This window comes from Hyperoodon ampullatus (assembly GCF_949752795.1).
Source record: "Hyperoodon ampullatus genome assembly, chromosome: 16".
Classification (NCBI taxonomy): Eukaryota; Metazoa; Chordata; class Mammalia; order Artiodactyla; family Ziphiidae; genus Hyperoodon; species Hyperoodon ampullatus.
Genome location: NC_136929.1, coordinates 66,922,454 through 66,939,389, shown reverse-complemented (window position 1 = coordinate 66,939,389; position 16,936 = coordinate 66,922,454). Strand labels below are relative to the sequence as shown.

Sequence of the window (16,936 nt, the reverse complement as noted above, 5' to 3'; positions counted from 1 at the left end):
TAACTCGCCCAAGTCACAGAGCTAATAAGTGAAGAAGTCAGGATTCTAATGTAGGTGGTTTGGTTGTAGAGCTTCACTCACTTACTATACCATACTGCCTCAGGATATCATGGCACCATTCAATTTCACCTCCAATCATTGGCCTTAATCTGTAACTACTTTTAAGACTGAAACAATTAACGATTTTTAGACATTTTTAATTTATATTTCATCAAAAGAACTTTTGAAGTTTATTGACCATCATGACTCTTGTCCACAGGCATATTCTAGTACTAGATCTGGGCCTGGAATTATCATCTCTAATGTAGACCCTAGTACTGTGTTCAGCTAGGTCTCAGATCCAGAGAAGGAGTCTGAGACAGAGATTTGCTTGCAGGAAGTTTATTGGAGAGTGTCCTTGGGATCAACATCTGTGAGGGGAGTGAAGAAAGTAGAAGCAGGCAGAAGGAGAAATTGAACCCCAGAGTAACTGCAGCAAAGGCCTCAGCAGATCCCACAGGGAACCAGGAGCTAGGCTAACCCTTCAGAGGTGTCTTGCCCTGAGGCAAGGCGGCCAGGCCTTCATTACCTCCACTTTGCAGTCATTGGATGCAGACTCCTGGAAAGGAGACACGACCTTGCGTGAAAGAGCTTTCTTCTGATCATGGCAACTCCTGGATAATCCTGGAGAAGGCCACCAGCCACGACATGGGTGACACAACCACCATCCCCCCATCCAGGATAGAGTGGTTCTCAGAATCACCTGGAGGGCTTGCCGAAACCAACAGGTTCTGATTCAGTAGGTTTAGGGTGGGCCTCAAGAATTTGTATTTCTAACAAGTACCTACGTGATGCTGATGCCACTGGTCCAAGGTTTGCACTTTGAGAACCACCTCCTCACGCATATATTCTTAAAAGATCTACCTTACAGTAATTGTCTTAACCTCCTGTAGCATTCACATCTTCTATAGCGCTGTCTATGCCACCCATGTTGGCACTTAGGATAATGCATCCTTGGATTTTATGTCTGTATCTCTTCTTTCCAGTAAGATTATGAGGTCAAAGTTTTGCTCGACAAATGCTCATCAAACGGAACTGACTTAATATTTATGCTCTGTGTTTGCATGATTTTATGATCTATTATGTGAATTCACTAGAATTGCTGGATGAGGGATTCTTTAAATTTCCTGGATTAAAGAGAAGAGTTATAGAATAGAATCTGATTGAGAAGATGAAGCAACCCTTTCTGGCTTCTGGCTTCTGGTTTTTAAAAATATAGGTCAATGTGACTTAATAAATTCACATTTTCAATAAAAATATTCTAGTAACTCTCAGATTTACCTTTTTTCTCCAAAATATTCTTTTAACATGAAGTGTGAAATATATTTTATGACCCATTTCTTGTTCTCCATTTCTTGAGGTCTCTCCTACTTGGCCAATTTGTCTTTTCTCCTTTTTAAATGCTTTTAAAAATAAGACTCTCTATAAAGCATACAGCAGCAGTCTCCTAGTATTAATACAATGCAGTATGTAGATTTTTAGACCCTCCTGTGACATACATAATTGCATATAAATAAACACATTTTCCTATATGTATGTAAGTTTTGTAAAGATACTTTACATAGTAAAAGAAGCTTGTCAAATATTCAGAAAATGTACAGTTTTGAAACGACACCTAAAGGCCCATAAATGTTTTCATGGCCTTTCTTTTGTTATATTTATATATTTAATAAATACTCAATACAGAAAATTGGAAATATAGAAAAGTGTAATTTAAAATTTTAATTACTTGAAGACTAGCCATAAATATAATTAACATTTTGGTTATTTTTCTGTTTTTTTCTTTTTCTGTGTGTGGTAATCTTTGGGAATCTGCTACACATACAGGTTCATTCTTCTTTTTCCATCTCATTAAATAGAATTTGAAATCATGATCTTAAAAACTGCATGAAAGTCTAGCTTAGTACTGTGGTATAATTTAACTATTTTGAAACAATTGGGTTTTGTTTTCTTAATTCTTGAAGAACATTAAGTTTTGGAAGATTTTTAGTGATGCATAGAGTTTAACTGAAAATGTGGGTTCAGCCTCTAATTCCCAGAGTTGACCTAATTTCTGTTTATTGTGTTCCAAAAGATACAGCCTATGCCTTATTAGATAATACTATGAACATGAGTTAAAATCTGGCATTCTTACATTAAAAAAAAAAAATAGCACATGGACTGCTAACATAGCTTCGTGTAAATGATCCCGTTAGGTTTGGGAGGTTTTTAAAAGGTTTTTGAGTTGTTTTTCATATGATCGGTTAATGAATTCAGCACAGCTTCCTCAACTCCAACCTTTTTCTCCTGTTTAGCATTTTCTACTTTTTTACTCTGTGATGTACAAGCCCTCCCTGGTTAATTATGTATATATTTAGCTACTGCATGTGTTGGGCTTATTATTGTCATCTAATTAAATGTAACTTGAACTGCTTGCTTCTAGAAAAATCATTAAAAATTCTTTCCTAATGACCTAGAGATGACAAAATGTCTGTAAAGTGCGAAGAAGCAGACAAGCACAGGAACATCGCTCTTAAAGAGTGCTAATCCAGATGCTGCAATCATCTAATTAAACAATATTTTGCTGTCATTAACATTTTCACCAAGGAATTGCAGTTATAATTTCTTTGTCAGCTGTCTCTAGATCACTTTACCTTCAAAACTAAAGTGCCATATAAAAACATTAAATTGGATGGTTTAATTAAAAGTTGTTTTTTTAAATGAAGCAACATATCTAGTGTTTCTGAAATCTCATTTACTGTGCTTCACTTTTATTGTTTGAGTAGATTAGTGTCATAGGCTTGTGATAATTAATATTCATCTTCCAAGGTAAGTCCTTAGAAGCATAGTTAGTAAAAAAAATTCTGCACTTATTACTGCTGGAAAAGGAAATAACAGCACAAGGTTATTTACTAAATTTCAATTATCCTAAAAAAATTCATAAATAAGTACCTAGATGTGCCAGAACTTAACAGATATTATTTTGGAAATATTTCACTTTTTTGGTTAATTCGGTACACAGCAGGGTTTGTTTTTTTTTTCATTTCACAAAGGTATTCAGTAAAATAATTAAAGTAATAATGCTAATTCATGGCTAAAACTTATAAATGCAAAATCCCAGAGTACCAACTTCATCCATGTGAGTTTTAAATACATTGTGAATTTTTAATTCAAATCAAAAATAATATATTAACTGTCCATGTTGCAAAGCTTTTATGTGGAAAGTTTTATATAAAAAGGTTTTAATGTAACTGTCAGAACATCTGTTTATATAGTTGATTGTATTTGTTAGATTTAAAATGTGCTATAAAGCTTTAGTAATTTAAAACTTACTAAATTTTTCTAAGCATTTATTTTTAAAGAATCTTCCAAAGATTATTAAAAGTGAATTAACAAAAAATGCAGGATAGATTAATTACCATGAGCTGTGACTGTAGACAGCAATCAATTTGTGTGTGTGTGTGTGTGTATATGTTAAAGATACCTTCCTTTCTTTGTATTTTTTCCAAAAATAGCATTATATCTCTTCTTTAATTAGAAAATCATTTCTAGTGAAAGGCTAGTGTCTTCAAGTATAGTCTCTATTTTTATGCTGTTTCTACTTATATGATACATTTAAGTACCGAGTTAATGTAAATTGGCTTTTTATTTATTTTAGTTTGACAGTTTTTCCTTAAGTTATGAAACTTCATCAGAAAATTTAAAAACAGTTATTATGTCTAATTTTCAGCTATTGATTTACATAAGTAATGGAAAATATGTTACATAAATAACATCAAATTATTCTCTTAAAATACACATATATTGGAAGACCTCTTTTTCATTAAAAGCTATAGATTTTTAAGTAGAATGGTAACCCAGAAAATGGCAGAGTGCTAAATATGCCACGGTCCTACTTACAATCCCAGAAATAGCTCTGCCCAGCCAGTCTAGACTCTCTGTATATATACATGCATAGAAAAAACACTGAGAGTAATCAGGTGTCCTAGGTTAACATAAACATGAACTCTCAGTAATAAATGTAAAATTTTAGAATTTTACACTGTGCATTTTACAGTGGTACTGCTTTAGCAGTCTATTTTCATATACGAAAGACTGTAGTTAAAAGGTTCCAAATTCTTGTTTATTCTTATCACTACTTTTCATCACAGTAGACTTATAAACATAAAGCAGGTGCATTCATCAGCCACAGATATTTCCGTCTGGTGGTTTAACATGCACATTCACAAGACCGCTTTCTCTCATACGTACTTCTGTGCCTTTGCATAGTCCTCTTCCTCCAACAAGACTATCCTGCAATTTTCCTTTTTTATTTGGCTTATGGTTTGTTCATCTTTTAAGATTTGGCTCTCATTTTATCGCATTTTTATCACATATGTATTCGTTCTTTCAACAAATATCTATCGGACAAACAAAAGATGCCAATATACAGAGGCTTTTTTTTTTTTAAACTCAAACCCTACATTCTGGAGTTTATGGACTAGTGGAGAGGCAGACAAGTATTAGCTATAACACATCTGCAACAGTGCTGTGGCAGAGAACAAAGAGGAAGCGCTAACCTTACTCTCACCTTGCTCCAGGAAATGCAGAGTGGAAGCAACATTCTGCTTTCTATCAATTGCCTACATTTATAATATACACCCACATTAGTTTACATATTTAAAACAATAAGAATTGTGTTGTAAAATGCAGAGATTCATATAAGAAACAGATAAAATAGTCACCGAATAAAATGTTTACTGAGTGAATTAATTAATTTGATTTCATGCTTATAATAGTAGCAGATTTAGTTCTTCCTCAGATTATGGGGGGTTTTTTGTTTTTTCTTTTTTATTTCACAGTCACAGTTACCAGTTGCTACAAGAGGTAGGTATCATTTAATTTCAGTTCTTGATGACGAATAAGATAATGTATGCATATCTGTGCTACTGTTTTGCTAACACAGTGTGCAACAAGGAGCCCAAGATGAAATCATATCACTAATATCAGGGAAATTGCTATTTTGTATGGATTTGAATGGAAATTTAGAAAGTCCTGTGATCAGTTCATAATGCATTTTTACAAAAAACAGTCTTGTCCAACGGAAGTTTTCTTTGGACCCTGTTTCTTTAATACTGCTCCTCTTAATTTCACCTGATCATATGTTATTCAGTGTCAGTTTATCAGGGTAAGCCAGCCCTGTGCTCTCCCTAAGCTTTGCCACGGTCCCACGGGCTTCAGTGTCCTACCTAAAATGCTTAAGTCATCCTGTCAAAAACTAACGAAAACCAACAAACAAAATTCAGCCTAACATTCAGCAGCTCTCCACTAAAGTGAAACAACATAATATGAAAAGAAAATTCATGAACTTAAGGGAGTGAAAAAAATGTGCATAACATCTGCCTCGGTGCTTTTTCGTACTGGCTTCAGGGTACTTCTGTTAACTTGCAAATTCTCTACATTGATTCTTAATAGAAGCACAATGTAGTATGCTGTATACTGGCAATAGAATTCTGGATATGTACTCGTTATAGTAGAACACCGTCACATAATCTGCAAGTGTGCAGACCAGCAGGTGACCTCCTCCATGATCACTTTCAGGAACCCCAGCTTATGAGGCTCTGCTTCGAGGGTGGCGATAGCATCTTCATCATAGTCAGCAGAAGAGAGATGGAGCATGGAGCACCCATGCAACAAGTTGCAGAGGACCAAGCCTGAAAGTAGCAGATACCATCTCTGCTCACATTCTGTAGATTAGAACTAAGTCTCACAGCCGTAGCTACTAACAAGGGAGCCTGAGAAATGTAGTCTAGCCCAGGAAAGAGAGAAATTGATTATGACGAACAGCTAGCAATCACTACCACAAGTTACATTATAAAAAAGTAATTCTAGTTACTCACTTCTTAATTATTATTGAGTGAGTTCACTTGAAACACATTGTTATAAGTGCTTTTGATTGAATAAAGGCATAGTTCAGTAAACAAAAGAGTTACTTTTCTTCTGCAATGCAATAGTTGCCTCATCTATTAGAAGGACAGGAACACTTTCATAAGCAATTAGTGTATACAGATTTTCATTTATCTTTTTCTTTACTAGGACGGACATATAATGATCTGAACCAATACCCCGTGTTTCCATGGGTATTAACAAACTATGAATCAGAAGAATTGGATTTGACTCTTCCAGGAAACTTCAGGGATCTATCAAAGGTAACTTTTAAATATATAGAAGTCAATTTTCTTCATAAGGCTATATTCTAAAAGCATTTCTACCAGAGTATATATGTTCAATTAATGTTTGTAAGAAAGTAAACCTGGATGTCTTCTCTTTTTGTAGTCAGCATCTAAATTTCATCAACGCTTAGCATAGGAATTAAGCTACAAGAAGATACATCAGTACTAGTATGGCAAAATGAAATGGATATTTGAGAAAGAGCATATGTAAGGAGAGGTTGTTCTGATATCCTAGGTTTTAAAGGTCAAGGCGAGAAACTTGAAATTAGTACAAAATTTGGCCAGTAATTTCTGTGGTATATTTCTTAGGTGATAAGACATCTTATCTTGACCATAATACATACACACATACTGTAGGGGAGCTTGATACTGAAAAGAAAGTAGGGCACAATGATTTATCAAGGGTCTGTTAAGATAAAAGAGCGAAGATTTGGCCCAAAAATGGCAAGAAAAAAATACACAATGGGTGATAAGGATAGAAGTAAATTTTTGATTGGTTCGCCTCATTTGTTGAGAAGAAACTTAAGTGGGATACTAAACTCTTTGAAATTCAGTGAAGAGCTAGATACTAAGGCCCAAAAGCTTTTCTCTAGCCTCAGCTAATATCAGAGCCAAGCCCTAAAGTTTATATCAATACTTCACTTCAGCCATATTAAGCCTCAGGCCATTCACTCTGAATTTCCTTCCCTTTTCTATTCTCCCTAGTTGTCTGGTTTAGCATGCCACAGCAGCACGAAAGGCATATAGGCACACGCGTATACATTTGCTTTTGGCCGGGGGAGAGTTGAGGAGCTCCTGAACAAGGGCGGCAGAAGTTCTGCAAGGCAGGGAAGCATGAAATGCAAGCAATTTAAAATGAATCCCACAAATGGTTTTTAACTCAGCACACCTCCTCTTGCCTTTTTTCTTGCCTCTGAAAACTAGACCCACCTAAGTTGAAGTTCTCTATGCCACTGCTTACTAGCCGTGTGACCAGAAGCCGCTCTCTTTTAGCCTCAATCTCCCCATCTGTAATACGAGAATAATACTGTCCTACCTCATACAGCTGTGAAGGTCAAATGACATGTGCATTTAAAGAATGTAACATAGTACTTGGAACATAGAACCACTTCATGAATATGAGCTATTATTACACGTGGAATATTTCTTAGCCTGTTTTTGAAGCCTGTATACTAATTTTTGCATGTTCTTCTCTGTCATTCACTCTCTATTTCTTATATTTTATGTGACTGCCTTATCAAACTTGCTAGCTCATTGCTAATTTTAGCTATGCTGTTATAGATACTCAAGGGACCTAAGGAATCAATTAGCCAACATCTTACTGAGAGTCACACAGCTGGTTAAAAAAAAAAATGCTAGCAATTGAATTTCAATATGGTTGCAAATATAGTAATTGTTCCAGTGAACAATTATTTGAACTGAACAAAAATCTTTAACCATTTACTATGTGCAAGTAAGTATTCAGGCTTAGGTAGATATAAGCACTGTAATTCATAAGGCTTGCCCTCTGGAAGCAAAATTAAGTAAGATAAAAATTATTCTTATTTTATATAATAATATAATTATTAAAATTAAAAATTAAATAAGATAAAATCATTTTCTGCAAAAATTAAATAAGAATATACTATATTTATAGAGAACTACATGAAAGGCAATAAATAGCAGTTAGGAACAAGAACTCTGGAGCTAGACAGCCTGGGTTTAGATCCTAATTCTGCCACTTACTCGCTTTGGGGCCTTAGACAACTATTTCACTTCTCTTTACCTTAGTTTCCTCACCTGTATAATGGGGACAATAATAGTAGGGTTGTTGTGAGGATTTGATGAGTTAATAAGTATAAAAAACTTAGAAGAGTACCTAGCATATCAACATTAGCTATGAATATAAATATAATGCAGTAAATCATCTATATGTGCTATATACTTTGAACTGTGTTTCAAATTTTAAATAATGATCATAAATATATACTGCTATATCTGTAATGGAATTAGAATGGTATGAATTTTTTACATCAATTGCTAAGGTTGAGGTGTAATTTTTGGGTGTAGAAAAAACCAAACTAACTTATCAATATGAAGGTGAAAACTGTTAAACTAGTTCTTTAACAAAATCTTATCTACACGTGTTTTATTTAACATTAATTCAATAGGCACTATGTATTAGGCACTACTATATATGTATATACACACAATAACATGTATAGTGTAGATTCTCAGGTAGCATGATACGTAGTCTTAAAACCTCATAAGCTAACTGCCACTGTAGCTATTTTAGATTATTTGTAGAACAGGGAAAAAGGTCCTTTTTCTTTGAAATCAACTGGGACATCGTGGTGAAAGGAAGCTTACAGACCAAAGTTCCCTTCTTCCTCCATTTGTGTGTTCATTCTTTCAGTCGTTCATTCAGTCAACAAATATTTATCACATACTTGCTGTTGTATGTCAAGCACTGTACTAGGTGGAAGAGTGTACAGGAGTTAATAAAACAAACATATCTTAGCCATCTTGGAAAAAGTCCAGTCCAGAGCTGAGACAAAAACTCAGAAATCTGGGAGGCCTACATTATGACAGTAGGTGTAGTGGGGACTTTAGCAGATTGGAAAATGCAAGCTCAAGTACACTAAGACATTTGGACTCCAATGTTCTTGAAACACTAACCCAACCAAAGAAAATATGGCCTTCATTATGATTAATATAGATTATATAAGGCATATGGTAAAATATTTGCTAGTAATTATAGATTTTTAGTTTATTCATGTAGAAAAAATGAGATAAATTAAATGAGGAAGTCACTGTTTCTAAAGTAACTAGAATATGTAAACATTCTTCAGGTTTTTAAAGTTGATCTATTTAATCTGTATGCCTTTTGGCAGAACTTTTCCCTTTCTGACCCACATGTGCTCTCCTGATTTTATTTAGTGTTAGATAAATAGAAGACGTAAACAGACAGCCTAAATAAATTAGGCAACGTGAATACTAACTGTGCTTTTGAAAACATAGAGTCCTTCATGTTGTGAACAGTTGAACCCATGGTTCTCTAAAGATAGATAGCTTTTCTTCCAATTCTACTATGTTCCATGCTTTAGCAATTTGTTCTTTATTTTCTGTCAGAATAACATGATAGGAAAATGGTAGCAAATTAAAGCCTCTTGATGTGTTAATAAATTACTCTTGCATTGTTCCCATGCTTCATTGAATTTCTTAATAGGAACTTCTTACAAATGGGCTAGAAACCCAAGACTGTACTGATAAAAATCATTAATAAACAAGTTTTTAATGTATGAAAATATATCATATTATATGCCTAATGGGAAAAATGACATTTGAAATATAATAACTGGAGGGAAAAACTGCTAATAATGCAATATTATTATAGAGAAGAGATGACCATTGAGAAGCACATGAAATTCTTGTAGTTACAACCAGTACTACAAATGAAATTTTTAATGGAGAGTTTGGTAATCTTCAGAAACTCAAGGAAGATTTGGAATATTTTAATGATGTTATTAACCAGAAACATTCTAAGAGATCTCCAATAACAAAATAAGTTTTTCCTAAACAGAGATTAGGACCCAAGTAATAATTCCTATCAGTGAGTAATTCTAGATTTTGTCTTAGTAAATAACATTTGGAGCCCCAAATAATTTTTATATTCTTTACTGCATAAAAGTTAAGAAGTTAAGAAATGTACAATCCTAAACAAATTGAAAATTTCTTCTCTTTCTTTATAGCTCTGCATTAAATTGGCTTTATGAATTCTAGTTATATCAGGACTTTTGAATGAATATTTCAGACAACCCAGCGTGAGCAATTGGCTGGAACAATAAATCAATGTCATTGGTTCTCACAACTAAAAAATTCAGAGGAAGGTTTAGTTTTCAGTCAGATTTATTTCCGGTGATGCAGATAATGCCACCAAGCAGAGTTCTTTCCATTGTTCTTCTCTGCCTTCCCATCTGTGGACTTCATACTCACCCTCTGCTGGATGGCCTCCAGTAGCTCCAAGCAATCCCCCTTTAGGAGCAAAATGGCTGCAACAGTTCCAGACCTCACATCATACTATCCAAAGAAAGAGAGAGCATCTCACCAAGTAGCTCACATAGAAGACAAAAGAAACTTTCCTTTCCCAGAAATCCCAAAAAATGTCTCCTCATGCACTAGGCTAAGAGTTGACTGGAGGAAATTTGGATTCCTGTTTCCGAAAGAAACGGGGGTTAGTTGGTGAGCAACAAACAACTCACTATTATGAAGTGTCAAATATACTGTATCTGAAAGTTTCTTCTTTATAGTTTCTATAATCTAAATAATAGCAAATAAATTACAGGTTTGTATACACATAGCTACCATGTAAAAGGAGCTTTGCAAGGTGCTAAGAGCACTTTAGAGTCCTGACTATCAAGGAATGTTCATTGGTTATAAAGGGGAAAAAATAATAGGCAGTAGGTTGTTTATTACAGATATATAATTATAATATATGATATTCAATGGAGTCAGAGATAAATTTACCATAATAAATTAAGCTAATCAGGCTTAAACTTCAAAGCCCCTCCAGTTTCAGGGGCTTCTTTTTATCCCTTGCCCCTTATTTTATGGTCATAGTTTTATGCTCATTTTCTTAAAGAACCCCTCTCCTACGAATTGCTTGTCTCATAAAACCCAGATCCACCCTCAGTGCAAAGGAAGGAGCTGTCTCTTCAGGAACCCTGGATGCTTCACTGAAGCAAATGAGAGGGGTACATAAGGGTTTTAAACATCTAGCTACTCCTGGATCTATTTCTTCCCATATCTGATCTAGGTCCGTAATTCAACTGTTACATGCATTTCTTATGTACTTCCCCAAAACGTTCTGACAATACTGACAAAGCAACGGCTTTCTATTTCATTTTAAGCAGCATCTAATACTTAACAAAAGCATGTTGGAAAAATTAGTAGCAATATTTTTATAGTATTACGCTGATAAGAACCAAAAATGAGAAACGAAGTAAAAAAAGATAATGTCTCTGCCCCAGACATACTTTCACTAGGACTTTGATGCCATGGACAGGATTGTGATATGAGCTGGAGATGGCTTTCTTGCTCTTCACAAAGTCCCTGCTACAGTCAGGGCTACAGCAAGCATTCAGCTCTCCGTTACAGAGGAAGGTGAATCCTGGAGGTTTCTGTTCTCTGTATTGGATGCTGGGAAAGGTTAATCCTAGAATTATCAAACCTTTTCAGTTTTCCTCTATGGGTATCAGTATTAAAATTGAGAGGAAAAAAAGGAGAGGTAGTGAACAGAACATGAAAAGAATGTCAGCTCTGTTCAAATGTAGCTCTCTCACCTGCTGTACAGACTTAGGCATGTTTCCTAAGCTCTCTGAACTTCTGCTTCCTTTTCTTTAAATGGAACACAATAGTATTTACAAAATAGAGTCGTTGTGGGCTTCCCTGGTGGCGCAGTGGTTAAGAATCCGCCTGCCGATGCAGGGAACACGGGTTCGTGCCCCGGTCTGGGAAGATCCCACATGCCGCGGAGCGGCTAGGCCCGTGAGCCACGGCCGCTGAGCTTGCGCGTCCGGAGCCTGTGCTCCGCAACGGGAGAGGTCACAACAGTGAGAGGCCCGCGTACCGCAAAAAAAAAAAAAAAAAAAAAAAAAAAAAAATAGAGTCGTTGTGCCTAATGGAGGTAAGGCACCTAGTATAATGTCCAACACACAGTGGCATTCAGTGACTGGGGGCTACAAAACAAAGTTCCGTAATTGTCAGTTGACAGTTCACCATCTTTGGTGTGATTGAAAAAAATCTAGTGAAAAAGATCAATTGAACTTTGTTTTAATAAAATTAAAAGCAACAACTTTTAATAAAATATAAAATATTTTTCATGCAATAAATAATTGCTTTTTCATCTCTTTAAATGACCAAGTTACCAAAATCTTAAACATCAAATTATTGAAGTTAAATTAAACATTTATTGAAACTGGAGATGAAATATTTATTTAGATGAAATATTTATTTAGATGAAATTTATTTAGATGAAATATTTTATTATATTTATAACATTCTTACTCCTTCCTTCACCCATTTAACTGAACAGTTGAAGAGCACAGGAGCAATGAAATTTCCTTATCAGTAAAATTTATTAGACCCCTCATTTGATTAGACATCACAAGTTCAAGTTTTATTCATTACATGTACAGGTTAGAGGTCATATGTATTGTTTGACATGCTGGACAGCTAATGAAACAATCTGTCATTGACTTATCTTTTCAGTACTCAACCACCAGTGGGTGTAGAGATTTTTCCCCCAATTTATGTAGGTTTTCCTCATGGAGATGTGATTTTGTGGTGAAATCTATCTTAAAACATGATATATGCTACTGCTTCAGTTATTTACATATGCTCATATGAACTTTACTCTGAAATTACAGTGGTTACGTGACTTTGACATGAAGCACAGCCCCTTACTCATTAAAGTGTAAATGGAATTTTCCTATTTCCCAGTCATGCCCTCTGATAAGTGAAATAGTTTCATCACAAAGCCAAGTCTTACTAATATTGACATGAGCGTAGGACATCACACACACACACCCATTCACTGAGTGGAAAAAACATGTTTTGTTAACACAGGAGTTGTTTGACTGACAGATGATGATAAGCATAACCATTTTCCCAAATTATTATGCCACTTAAAAAACGGAAGTGATAATGCCTTGAGGCTTGGAAATGTGATAATGCAAATGGATGCACTGAAGTGTGAATACTCTCAACCGTCCACCCTTGATACAGCCAAACGCCCGCATACCACGTAGAAAAGGGTTTACCTCAACTCGGCAATGTGATGCAAGTTTCTACAGTCATTTTACCTTTCTTTCTCATCATAAATTAACAATATCTAAAATGAAATTAGTTTTATTTGCTTTAATATATAATTTACCTAATGCTTTAGTTTTAACAACAAAACGTGAAGAATGGGCAAAACTACTAAGTGTATTGGTAGCTGACTCTGATGATATAAAACTTATTAGAAGACAAAAATGTGGATGTGTAAATTTAATTATATACCATCTGCCAAAAAACCTACTGCCAAATATGAAATTTTTTCTAACTATATGTTGAAGGTCGCCTTAATGTAGAACCCAACTTGAAAATCGTTTTTGTTAGGCTGGCTTCTATTGCAATGCTGAAGGATAAGTGCTATTTTAAGGCAAGGTATAACTCGGCAAAATCTGGATACTGTTTTAAACTCATGGAATAATCCAAGCTGAGGGCATAATTTGCAAGGGGGGATATGCAAAAGGGCACCAATTTCAAAATTGGATTTATTTAAATTAATAATTTTATTCATTCACTTATTCTTTCATTACACAAGCATTTATTGCACAGCTACTCTGTGCCAGTCACTGGAGACAAAAAGACAGTAAGAACTGGCCCATACCCTGAAGAGTTTACAGTCATTTTTAGTTTACTATAGAAAGGAAAAGGGAGCCTGCCCTGTACGCTTTTGTTTTACCCGCCACATGTCACATCTAAAATATAGCATCATTGTGGCAAAATTAGACCAAAGTCAGTTTCCTTTAACCTTGCTTCCCAGCTGAAGTGGAATATTCAGCAGTGATGATCTTGAAACTAATTTATAGGCTTATCATTATCCTACTACTTAACACTTAGAAAGCTTTTAGAACTGACAAATGAAGATTTAAGATACTTTATTTTATTTATACCTCCATTGTTTTTTTGTAAATATGCTTTATTTTATTTATACCTCCATTGTTTTTATGTAAAAATGGTTACTTTTCACTAAGATATTTAAAGCTAATTTTCTTAGGAATTTTTCTGGGATAATGATAACAATAATAGCCAACATTTGACATGTATTATTACATGCAAGGCATCGTGTTAAGCATTGTACATAGATTTTCTCATTTTATCCCCACAACCCTATGATGAATTGCACTAGTTACATAGGTTGTATTTCTTTTCATTTCTTACCTATTATTTCTCTACAATCGTTAGGTAGAATATACTTTTTTTTTAAAAAAAAGCCTAGTGATTAAGTTATCTCCTAGATGCCCTCCACCTTTCCTAAATGCCCTACACTAAGGACAGTCATGTCACATATGAGCAGAGGCAACAGAAATGCCTGGAGTGAGCCACTCTACCTCTCCAGAGATTTTGGTTCTATGTGGAACTGACATACCTACTAACGTGCTCATAAATTTTGCTAATCAAAATGCAACCTTGGCTCAAAGTTTATCTTTCTTCATAGTATAATTAATCGTGTTTATTCATCCTATGAAAAAGTATTAAAAGAAATACGCTCAATTATAGCCAACAAAATATAATTCCTACACTTCCTTTTATTAATGCTTCATTACTTCAGGCTCCATTTCTTAAGAATGTATGTGGAAACTGTGTTGTGATTAGCTGAAGTTCACCTGATGATGAAAGGCCATGTTAAGCAAATTAATAGTGTGCATAAAATTGCAAAGGGGAGATTTAATCTAGTTAAGAGAACAAAATTTTCACACATTTTACAAACATAAATTTCCAAATTAAAAGGATTCTTATCAATAAGAACAACCTAAAACATAAGCACCATATGTTTTAAAATTTGAATTTGAAAGATTTGTCTTTGTTTTTACATTCAATTTTTATCTTATTTTGACTTTTTATTATAAAATTTTTCAAAAGAAAAGTACCAACAATAATTAATACCCACTTACCCAGTGCCTAGATGTTACAATTATTAACATTTTAGCTTTTTTGTTGTTGTTTTACTGAAGTGCTTTAAGGTGAATTAAAGATATCATACTTTATCCTTAAATCCTTTAGTATGAAAAATACATTTTCCTACATTACCAGAATACCATCATCACACCTGATAAAACTTATGGTAATTCCCTAATATTGTGTAACACTGTGCCCATAATCAGGTTTTCCCAGTTGCCTACCATATGTCTTTAAAAAATTGGTTTGTTCAAGCCAGGATTCAGTCAAGGACCACACAGTACATTTTTTTTGAAATAAGCAATTTATTTTTTCTTGTCCTTTTTAAAATTGAAGTATAGTTGATATACAATATTATATTAGTTGCAGATGTACAAATCGTGATTCAAAATTTTTATAGCTTAATTCCATTTAAAGTTATTATAAAATACTGCTATATTCTCTGTGCTGTACAACATATCCTTGTAGTTTATTTACTTTATACCTCTTAATTTCCTACTCCTATTTTGTTCCTCCCCCCTTCCCTCTCCTTACTGGTAACCACTAATTTGTTCTTTATGTCTATAAGTCTGCTTCTGTTGTGTTTTATTCGTTTGTTTTATTTTTTAGATTCCACATATAAGTGATATTATACAGTATTTGTCTTTTTCTGTCTGACTTATTTCACTAAGCATAATACCCTCCAGGTTCATCCATGTTGTTGCAAATGATGAAATTTTCATTCTTTTTATGGCTGAGTAGTATTTTATTGTGTGTGCGTGTGTGTGTGTGTGTGTGTATATGTGATATATATGTATATATGTGTATGTATATATGTGTGTGTATATACATATATATGTGATATATATGTATATATGTGTGTGTATATATATGCGATATATATGTATATATGTGTGTGAGTGTGTATATATATATATATATATATATATATATATATATATATATATCTCACATCCTGTTTATCCATTCATCTCTTGATGGACCACTTAGGTTGCTTTTATATCTTGGCTATTATAAATAGTGCTCCTATGAACATTGGGGTACATGTATCTTTTTGAGTTCGTGTTTTTGTTTTCTTCAAATTCTACCCAGAAGTAGAATTGCTAGATCATATGTTAGTTCTATTTTTAGTTTTTTGAGAAACCTCCATACTGCTCTCCACAGTGGCTGTATCAATTTACATTCCCGCCAACAGTGCACGAGGGTTCCCTTTTCTCCACATCCTCACCAACAATTATTATGTGTGTGGTCTTTTTGGTGATAGCCATTCTGGTAGCTGTGAGGTAATATCTCACTGTGGTTTTTTCTTTTTTTTAATTAATTATTTATTTATTTATATATTTTTGGCTACTTTGGGTCTTTGTTGCTGCTGCAGGCTTTCTCTAGCTGCGGTAAGCAGGGGCTTAGTTGCAGTGTGCGGGCTTCTCATTGTGGTGGCTTCTCTTGTTGTGGAACACGGGCTCTAGGTGCGTGGGCTTCAGTAGTTGTGGCACGTGGGCTTCAGTAGTTGTGGCACATGGGCTTCAGTAGTTGTGGCTCGTGGGCTTCAGTAGTTGCAGTTTGCAGGCTCTGGGGCGCAGGCTCAGTAGTTGTGGTGCACGGGCTTATGTGCTCTGTGGCGTGTGGGATCATCCTAGACCAGGGCTCGAACCCATGTCCCCTACATTGGCAGGCGGATTCTTAACCACTGCGCCACTGGGGAAGTCCCTCATTTTGGTTTTGATTCATATTTCTCTGATAATTAACAACATTGAGTGTCTTTTCATGTGCCTGTTGGCCACGTGTATGTGTTTTTTGGAAAAAATCTCTATTCAGGTCTTTTGCCTGTTTTAATTGGGTTATTTGTTTTAATATTGAATTGTATGAGCTTTTTGTATACATTGGGTATTAACCCCTCAGTCATATCAGTTGCAAATATTTTCTCCCATTCCATAGGTTATCTTTTCAATTTGTCAATGGTTTCCTTTGCTGTATAAGTCCCATGACCACATAGTATGTTT

General features: G+C 34.6%; 1 protein-coding gene across 3 annotated transcripts in view; it reads left to right on the top strand.

Moving 5' to 3' along the window:
- Positions 1 to 16,936, top strand: part of NBEA (neurobeachin) — a gene marked incomplete at both ends in the record, with an annotated part of 605,261 nt that overhangs the window by 496,809 nt on the left and 91,516 nt on the right. For all 3 annotated transcript variants that reach the window (XM_079722002.1, XM_079722001.1, XM_079722000.1), the window contains one exon: positions 6,094 to 6,206. In XM_079722002.1, the coding sequence (XP_079578128.1) occupies positions 6,094 to 6,206 (113 nt within the window). The remainder of the gene's footprint in view (positions 1 to 6,093; positions 6,207 to 16,936) is intronic.